Raw genomic sequence first — 9330 nt, forward strand, 5'->3', positions numbered from 1 at the left:
CCCCCGCCCCCCCTCTATCATACCCCCGCCCCCCTCTATCATTACTATTTACCCCCCGCCCCCTCTAGCTTTACCCCCGCCCCCCTCTATCATTCCCCCCCCCCCCCTCTATCTCCCCCCCCCCCCCACTATCATACCCCCCGCCCCCCCTATATACCCCCCGCCCCCCTCCTCATACCCCCCCCCCCCCCTCTACTATCATACCCCCCGCCCCCCCACATCATTACCCCCGCCCCCCCTTATCTTACCCCCGCCCCCTCTAATTCCCCCCGCCCCCCTCTATCATTACCCCCCCCCCACTATCTTTCAATATCATTACCCCCCCCGCCCCCCCCACTATCATTACCCCCCGCCCCCCCACTATCATTACCCCCCCCCCCCATACTTACCCCCGCCCCTCTATCATTACCCCCCGCCCCCCCTCTATCATTACCCCCCCGCCCCCCCTCTATCATTACCCCCCGCCCCCCCACTATCATTACCCCCCCGCCCCCCCCACTATCATTACCCCCCCCCCCCCCACTATCATTACCCCCCGCCCCCCCCTCCATCATTACCCCCCCGCCCCCCCACTATCATTACCCCCCCCCCCCCTCTATCATTCCCCCCGCCCCCCACTATCATTACCCCCCCGCCCCCCCCACTATCATTACCCCCCCGCCCCCCCCTCTATCATTACCCCCCCGCCCCCCCCACTATCATTACTATCATTACCCCCCCCGCCCCCCCACATCATTACCCCCCGCCCCCTCTATCATTACCCCCCGCCCCCCCTCTATCATTACCCCCCGCCCCCCCCACTATCATTACCCCCCGCCCCCCACTATCATTACCCCCCCGCCCCCCTCTATCATTACCCCCCCGCCCCCCCTCTATCATTACCCCCCCGCCCCCCCTCTATCATTACCCCCCCGCCCCCCCCTCTATCATTACCCCCCCGCCCCCCCTCTATCATTACCCCCCCGCCCCCCCACTATCATTACCCCCCCGCCCCCCCCCACCCCCTAATAATAATAATAATAATAATGATATTAATAATAATAATAGCGGCATTGTCTCCGGCACCAAATAGGGATAAATAGGGATAAATTGGGATAAATAGGGATAGATAGGGATAGATAGGGATAAATAGGGATAAATAGGAATGAATAATGATAATATTAATAATAATAATAATAGTTACCTGCAGCGGCATCGTCTCCGGCACCGAATACACGTACTTGCTCGCCGCCGGTACGACATCCGCCCAGGCGCGCGCGTCTGGCAGCGCCACCACGCGGTCGCCGACCTGCGAGGGGAAAAAAAAAAGTTTTTTTGGGGAAAAAAGTGGGGAAAAAAAAGCTTTTTTGGGGGAAAAAAGTGGGGAAAAAAGGGAATTTTTTTGGGGGGGTAAAAAAGTGGGGAAAAAAGGGAATTTTTTTGGGGGGAAAAAAGGGAAGTTTTTTTGGGGGTAAAAAAGTGGGGAAAAAAAGGGGAAGTTTTTTTGGGGGAAAAAGTGGGGAAAAAAGGGAAGTTTTTTGGGGGGTAAAAAAGTGGGGAAAAAAGGGAAGTTTTTTGGGGGAAAAAGTGGGGAAAAAAGGGAAGTTTTTTGGGGGGTGAAAAAAGTGGGGGAAAAAGGGAAGTTTTTTTTGGGGGGGAAAAAGGTGGGGAAAAAAAAAGTTTTTTTGGGGGAAAAAAGTGGGGAAAAAAGGGAAGTTTTTTTGGGAAAAAAAATGGGGAAAAAAGGGATTTTTTTTGGGGGGGGGAAAAAAGTGGGGAAAAAAAGAGGGAATTTTTTTGGGGAAAAAAGTGGGAAAAAAAGGGAAGTTTTTTTGGGGGGAAAAAGTGGGAAAAAAAAATTTGGAGGGAAAAAAGTGGGGAAAAAGGGAAGTTTTTTTGGGGAAAAAAGTGGGGATAAAAGGGAAGTTTTTTGGGGGGAAAAAGTGGGGTAAAAAAGGAAGTTTTTTGGGGGAAAAAAGTGGGAAAAAAGGGAAGTTTTTTTTGGGGAAAAGTGGGGAAAAAAGGGAATTTTTTGGGGAAAAAAAGTGGGGAAAAAAGGGAATTTTTTTTGGGGGGGGGAAAAGTGGGGAAAAAAGGGAAGTTTTTTTTGGGGAAAAAGTGGGGATAAAAGGGAAGTTTTTTTTTTTTTTGGGGGGGGGAATTAATTAATTATTAATATTTTTTGGGGGGGGAGGGAAGTTCTTTTTGGGGAAAAAAGTGGGGAAAAAAGGGAAGTTTTGGTTTTTTAAAAATTAGTTTTTAATTATTTTTTATTTAATTTTAATTAATTTTTATTAATTTTAATTAATTTTTAATTAATTTTAATTTTAATTAGTTTTTAATTAGTTCTCAATTAGTTTTAATTATTTAGTTTTAAATTAGTTTTTAATTTTATTTGAAGTTTTCAATTAGGGAAGTTTTGCGGTTAATTAGGGAAGTTTTGGGTTTTAATTAGGGAAGTTTGGGAGGTTTTGAAGTTTTGAGCTGAATTTGGGGTAATTAAGGGAAGTTTTGGGGTTAATTGGGGAAGTTTTGAAGTTCGTTGTGAATTAGGGAAGTTGTGAGGGTTAATCAAGGTAGTTTTCAAGTTAATTTGGAAGTTTTGAAGTTAGGTAAGCTAACTTAATAGTTAATTAACTTCTGAGGCTTAATCAAGTGAAGCTAATTAATCAGAACTTGATCACAACTTAATGAATCAGAACTTAACATTCAATCTAATTATTAATATTCAATCTAATTAACTTTTCTGTTATAAGTTTGTTTGTTTTTTGTAAGTAATCAAGTAATTTTATAAGTGCTTAAGTTGGTTTTATAAGTTGGTTCTTAGGATTACTTAACTTGGTGGTTTCACGAGGATCTAAGTAAGTTTTTTAAGTAAGGTATTGGTCTCTCTCTCTCTTTCTCTCTGTCTCTCTTTCTCTCTTTTTCTTTTTCTCTCTCTGTCTCTCTCTCTTTCTCTCTCTCTCTTTCTCTCTGTCTCTCTTTCTCTCTTTTTCTTTTTCTCTCTCTGTCTCTCTCTCTTTCTCTCTCTCTCTTTCTCTCTGTCTCTCTCTCTCTCTTTTTCTTTTTCTCTCTCTGTCTCTCTCTCTTTCTCTCTCTCTTTCTCTCTCTCTCTTTCCCTTTCTCTCTGTTTCTTTTTCTCTCTCTCTTTCTTTCTCTCTCTTTCTCTCTCTCTCTCTCTTTCGCTTTATTTCTTTTTCTCTGTCTCTGTTTGTCTTTGTCTTTCTCTCTCTCTTTTACCTTTCTTTCTTTCTCTCCATTTCTTTTTCTCTCTCTCTGTCTCCCTCTCTCTTTCTCTCTCTGTCTCTCTCTCCCCCATCCCTCTCCCTCCCTCCCCCTGACCCTCTGGACCACGCCCTCTCGACCACGCCCTCTGGACCACGCCCACTCGGCCACGCCCTCTGGACCACGCCCTCTCAGCCACGCCCTCTCGGCCACGCCCTCTCGACCACGCCCACTCGGCCACGCCCACTCGACCACGCCCTCTCGACCACGCCCTCTCCCTACCCTCCCTCTCCCAATCCCTCCCACTCCCCCCTTTCCCCCCCCCCCTCCCCCCCCCACCCCCCAACCCCCCCCCACCACCCCCCCCCCCAAACCCTCCCATCCCCTCCCCCCCCCTCGCCCTCTCCTCCCTCCCTCCCCCCCTCCCCTCCCTTCGACCCCCGCCCTCGCCACGCCCTCGACCCCCCCTCCCACCCTCCCCCGCCTCGCCACCCCTCCTAGCCCCACGCCCTCCGCCACGCCCCTCGACCACTCCCACTCCCACCCACCCATGCCCTCCACTAGCCCCCCCCTCCCACCTCTCTCCCATCCCTCCCTCCACTCCCCCACCCTCCCCCACCCTCCCACTCCTTACTGGAACTCGCCACGCCCTCGCCACGCCCCCTCCCCTCCCCCCTCCCCATCCCTTCCTCCCTCCCCCCCACCACCCACCACTCCTTACCTGGAACTCCCACGCCCTCAGCCACCCCTCCCTCCCTCCCCATCCCCCTCCCGCCCCCACCCCTCCTCCCTCCCTCCCAATCCCCCTCCCTCCCCCCCCCCCCCTTCCCCCCTACCTGGAACTCCGCCACGCCCTCCGCCCCCCCACACCCTCCCCGCCCCCCACCACCGGAATGCACCCTGAGGGCGCGCCACCCAGGGCTATCCCGTCGTGGAAATGACGCGCGGCCCAAGGGGGGAAAATTTTTGGGGGGAACTGGGGAAATGGGATCGGTGAAATGGAGAATGGGAGAAAAGGGGAGAAATTAGAAAATTGCATAAATTGGCAAAATGGAAGAAATACGGGAAAAGGGGAAAGGGGAGTGATGGAACTGGGGGTAAATTAAGAAGGTGATAATGGGAGGAATTAAACTAGGGGGCCCCCCATCTATGGAATATAAAGGTGGGGACAAAAAGAAAAAAGGGGGAAAAAAGGAGAGGGGGAAAAAAAAAGGAGGGGGGGGAAAAAGGAGAAGGGGGGAAAAAGGAGAAGGTGGGGAAAAAGGAAGAAAGGGGGGAAAAAAGGAGAAGGAGGGGGAAAAAAGGGGAAGGTGGGGAAAAAAGGAGAATGGGGAAAAAAAGAGAAGGGGGGGAAAAGGAGGTGGGGGAAAAAGGAGAGGAAGGGGGAAAAAAGGAGAAGGAAGAAGGGGGGGAAAAAAGGAAGAAGGGGGGGAAAAAAGGAGAAGGGGGGGAAAAAAAGGAGAAGGTGGGGAAAAAAAGAGAAGGTGGGGAAAATAGGAGAAGGTGGGAAAAAAGGGGGGGGAAAAAAAGGAGAAGGGGGGGGGAAAAAAGGGAAGGGGGGAAAAAAAAGGAGAAGGGGGGGAAAAAAGGAGAAGGTGGGGGAAAAAAGGAAAAGGGGGGAAAAAAAGGAGAAGGTGGGGGAAAAAAGGAAAGGGGGGGGGAAAAAAAAGGAGAAGGGGGGGGAAAAAAGGAGAAGGGGGGAAAAAAAGGAAAAAGGGGGGAAAAAAGGAGAAGGGGGGGGGGAAAAAGGAGAAGGTGGGGAAAAAAGGAGAAGGGGGGGGGGGAAAGGAGGGGGGGAAAAAAAGGAGAAGGTGGGGAAAAAGGAGAAGAATGTGGGGGAAAAAAGGAAAGGTGGGGAAAAAAAGGGAGGGGGGGAAAGGAAAAGGGGGAAAAAGGAGAAGGGGGGAAAAAAGGAGAAGGGGGGAAAAAAAAGGAGAAGGGGGGAAAAGAAAAAGGGGAAAGGTGGGAAAAAAAGGAGGGGGGGGAAAAAAAGGAGAAGGTGGGGGAAAAAAAGGAAGAAGGGGGGGAAAAAAAGGAGAAGGGGGGGGAAAAAAAAAGGGAAAAAAAGGGGGGGGGAAAAAAGGAGAAGGGGGGAAAAAAAAGGAGAAGGAAAGGAGAAGGGGGGAAAAAGGAGAAGGGGGGGGAAAAGGATGAAGGGGGGGGGAAAAGGAGAAGGTTGGGGGAAAAATGAAGGGAAGAAGAAAGGGAAGAAGGAAGGGGGAAAGGTGAAGAAAAAGAAGAAGGGAAGAAGGAAGGGGAAAAGGTGAAGAAAAGGAAGAAGGAAGAAGAAAAAGAAGAAGAAAAAGAAGAAGAAAAAGAAAAAGAAAAAAGAAGGAAATTGACGGAGAAGAGGTGGGTAGGTGGGGGGGGGGAAGGGGAAGAAGGAGAAGGAGATAAAGAGGGAATTAGGGGAAGAAGAGGAAGAAGGGGAATTCGCGGGGAAATAAGGAGGAAGGTGATAAAGGTGGGGAATGGGAGGGGAAAAAAAAAAATAAGAAAAAAAAAAAAAAAAAAAAATAAAAAAAAAAGAAGTAAAATAAAGAAGAAGAAAATTTAGAACAAAACAAAAAGAAATAAAAGATTTTTAAAAATTAATGAAAGTAAAAGGAAAATAATTTTTATCATAAATTAAGAACCTTGATAAAAAAAAATAAATTTTTATTAATAATATTATTAAAATTTATTTTAATTTTTTAAATTTAAGATTATTTATTATTAGTTTTAGGGGAATATATAAAATAATAAAATAATTAAAATAATAAATAATAATATTATTATTATAATTATTATAAATATTATCATTTATATCATTATTTTTATTATTATTATTATTATTATTATTATCATTTATATCATTATTATTATTATTTTGTTATTGTCATTATATAATAATATAAAAATAATAATAATAATAAAATAATAAAAATTTAATAATAATAATAATTATAATAATAAAAATATTATTTTTATTATTATCATTTTATATCATTATTATTATTATTACTATTATCCTTGTTATTATCAATATTATTTATATTATTATTATTATTATTATTATTATTATTTTATTATTATTATCATTTATATTATTATTATTATTATTATTGTTATTATCATTATAATAATAATAATAATAATAATAATAATAATAATAATAATAATAATTATATTATTATTATTATTATCATTACTATCATTATTATTTATATCATTACTATTATTATTATCATTATCATTATTATTATTATTATTATTATTATCATTATCATCCTTATTATCATCATCATCACAATGCTTATAACAAAAGAGAGAAAGTTGAAATATGACAATAAAACATGAAATAATCAACGAGTGATAAATAAATTCAATAAACACTCTTTAATATGATAATTAACATGAAAATGACACCATTAATATTAATTAAAGGGACCCCGAGTATAAACTTACCATAACTTTACATTAATGAGAATTTCCTTATCTGCCAAAAACAGGAATATTTTTTTTAAAACAATCTTCACACCTTTCAAACCGCCAAAACTGTGCAAACGGCGGCTCTTACTCTTTCTTGTCTTCCTCTCTGTTTCTGTTATCGTCCTTGTTTTGTGGGGTTTTTCCCTCGACTTTTTGAGACATTTTTCACGTTTTTGCCCAACAAGTGTTTGCGATCGAACACGACCAAGCCTTCGTCCCGAGGGGTTTGGGCGTGGCCGCGACTTCGTTCGGGGTTTGGTTCTCTTTGCTGGGGGATTGTATGTCTTAAAGAGGGTTTTTTTCGGTTTTATTTTATTTAGAATTGGTTTTCTTGGTTTAATAGAGGGGGATGTATGAGATTGAGGGATTTTTTTTTTTGGGTTTTAAATTTAAACGTGTTTGTAATATGGATTTAGACCGATGTGAGTTCGTTCGCGCGTGCGTTGCTTTGGCGCAGACTCCGTCGACCTGTTTTTCCCTTTAGAAAGAGAGAGAGAGGAGAGAGAGAAGGAGAGAGAGAGAGAGAGAGGGAGAGGGGAGAGAGGGGAGAGAGAGAGAGAGAGAGAGAGAGAAGAGAGAGAGAGAGAGAGAGAGAGGGGGAGAGAGAGAGAGAGAGAGAGAGAGCGAGAAGGGAGAGAGAGAGAGAGAGAGGAGAGAGAGGATGAGAGAGAGAGAGAGAGAGAGAGATGCTTATATGTATATATGCGTGTATATGTGTGTATATGTGGGATGTATATATATATATATATATATTAATATTATATAATATATATAATTATATATATTTATTTATATGTAATATAAAATAGTATATATATATATATATATATATTATTTTAATATATTTTATATATATATGATATGTGTGTGTGTGTGTATATATATTATATATATATAATATATCTATATATATAATATATATATTATATATAAATATATATTATATGAATACTTTTGGTGTGTGAGTGTGTGCATTATTATATATATAAAATATAGATATATATATATATGAATATATATACATATATGTATATCTAATATATATACATGTACATACACACATATATATGTATATGTATATATAGTTATACATGTATATTAAACTATATTTTATATATATATATTAATTTATATATATATTTTATATATATATATATTTATTTATATTTATCAACAAATAACGAAAAAAAATATATAATGATGATGATAATAATAATAATGATAATATTAATAATATTGTTAATAATAATAACAATAATAATAAAGAGAAAATAATAATAACATAATAAGAATAAAAATTAGAATAAGAATAGAATGATAACAATAATAATGATAATAATAATAATAAAAATATTAATAAATAAAAAAAATAATAAGATAATGAGAAAAAATAAAATAAATACGATTAGACAATAACCAATCCTCCTTATGACGGTATCCGATCCTTTTATCCAATCCCTTATACCCTCACCCCGCATACCAAATCCTTAATACCACCCCTACCCACCCTATCCTAACCCCCTCATCAAACCCTTATGAAACCCACTTAAAAAAAAACATAAAACCTCCTTAAAAATCCCTTAAAAACCCCTTAAAAAAAAACCCTTAAAAATCCCTCCCCCACCGATGCTCTTTTGTCTTCTAACCCAACCCAATCCCTCTATAGAAAAAAAAAACACACCCAAACACCCTTCCCTCCTCCCTCCTTATAACCCCACCGAGATACCGCCACTTATACATCAATATAGAAAAAAAAAAAAAAAAAAAAAAAAAAATTCAACCCCATAAAACATCGGCTGCTAAATTTTATATATTATATATATTAAAATATATTATATATATATATAGAGAGAGAGAGAGAGAGAGAGAGAGAGAGAGAGACTCCCAATCCGGATTCACGTTACGCGAACGGCGAGCTTTCCCCACAAGAACAGAGGAAAAAATAATAAACATTGAACTGCTAATATATATATATACATATATATATACATATATATATACATATATATATATATATATATATATATATACATATATATATATATATAGAGAGAGAGAGAGACTCCCAATCCGGATTCACGTTACGCGAACGGCGAGCTTTCCCTTCCCGGATTCCCGGATTCACGTTACGCGAACGGCAACAAAAGAGAGGAAAAAACCCACACGACGCCGAAAGGTACGACAATTTTCTCTCTCTCTTTTTCTCTCTTATTTAAAGATATCTACAGCGAGATAAGAAGGAGAGACGAAGGAGAGACGAAGGAGAGACGAAGGAGAGTGAAAGGAAAAGAAAATAGGCAGGAATGTGGTCGAAGAGAAGGAGAAATAAAAGGAGAAATAAGGAGCTCACGGTACTCGAGGCTGAAACCCAGATTATTATTTTTTCCCAGATTATTATTTTTTCCCAGATTATTATTTTTTCCAAGATTATTATTTTTCCCTGTTTATTTTCAGGCCTATGTTGCTTTCATGTTGCTTTCCACGTTTTCATTGTGACTCTTTTTAAGATGAATGTCGCGATAAAACACCCGGGTGACTGTCCCCTTCTTCTTCTTCTTCTTTTTCTTCTTCTTCTTCTTCTTCTTTTTCTTCTTCTTCTTTCTTCTTCTTCTTCTTCTTCTTCTTTCTTCTTCTTCTTCTTTTCTCTTCTTTTTT

At 40.8% G+C, this 9330-nt stretch overlaps 2 protein-coding genes across 2 annotated transcripts in view; one reads left to right on the forward strand and one right to left on the reverse strand.

Moving 5' to 3' along the window:
• LOC119571946 (zinc finger protein 37-like) overlaps positions 1 to 9330 on the forward strand; it is an 84388-nt gene that overhangs the window by 8712 nt on the left and 66346 nt on the right. The window lies entirely within an intron of this gene.
• Positions 1 to 9330, reverse strand: part of LOC119571944 (ADP-ribosylation factor-like protein 6-interacting protein 4) — a gene marked incomplete at its 5' end in the record, with an annotated part of 10457 nt that overhangs the window by 162 nt on the left and 965 nt on the right. Inside the window, one exon of the mRNA XM_037919013.1 lies at positions 1184 to 1288. Coding sequence (XP_037774941.1) covers positions 1184 to 1288 — 105 coding nt within the window. The remainder of the gene's footprint in view (positions 1 to 1183; positions 1289 to 9330) is intronic.

This window comes from Penaeus monodon, unplaced genomic scaffold (genome assembly GCF_015228065.2).
Source record: "Penaeus monodon isolate SGIC_2016 unplaced genomic scaffold, NSTDA_Pmon_1 PmonScaffold_88, whole genome shotgun sequence".
NCBI classification, from domain to species: Eukaryota; Metazoa; Arthropoda; class Malacostraca; order Decapoda; family Penaeidae; genus Penaeus; species Penaeus monodon.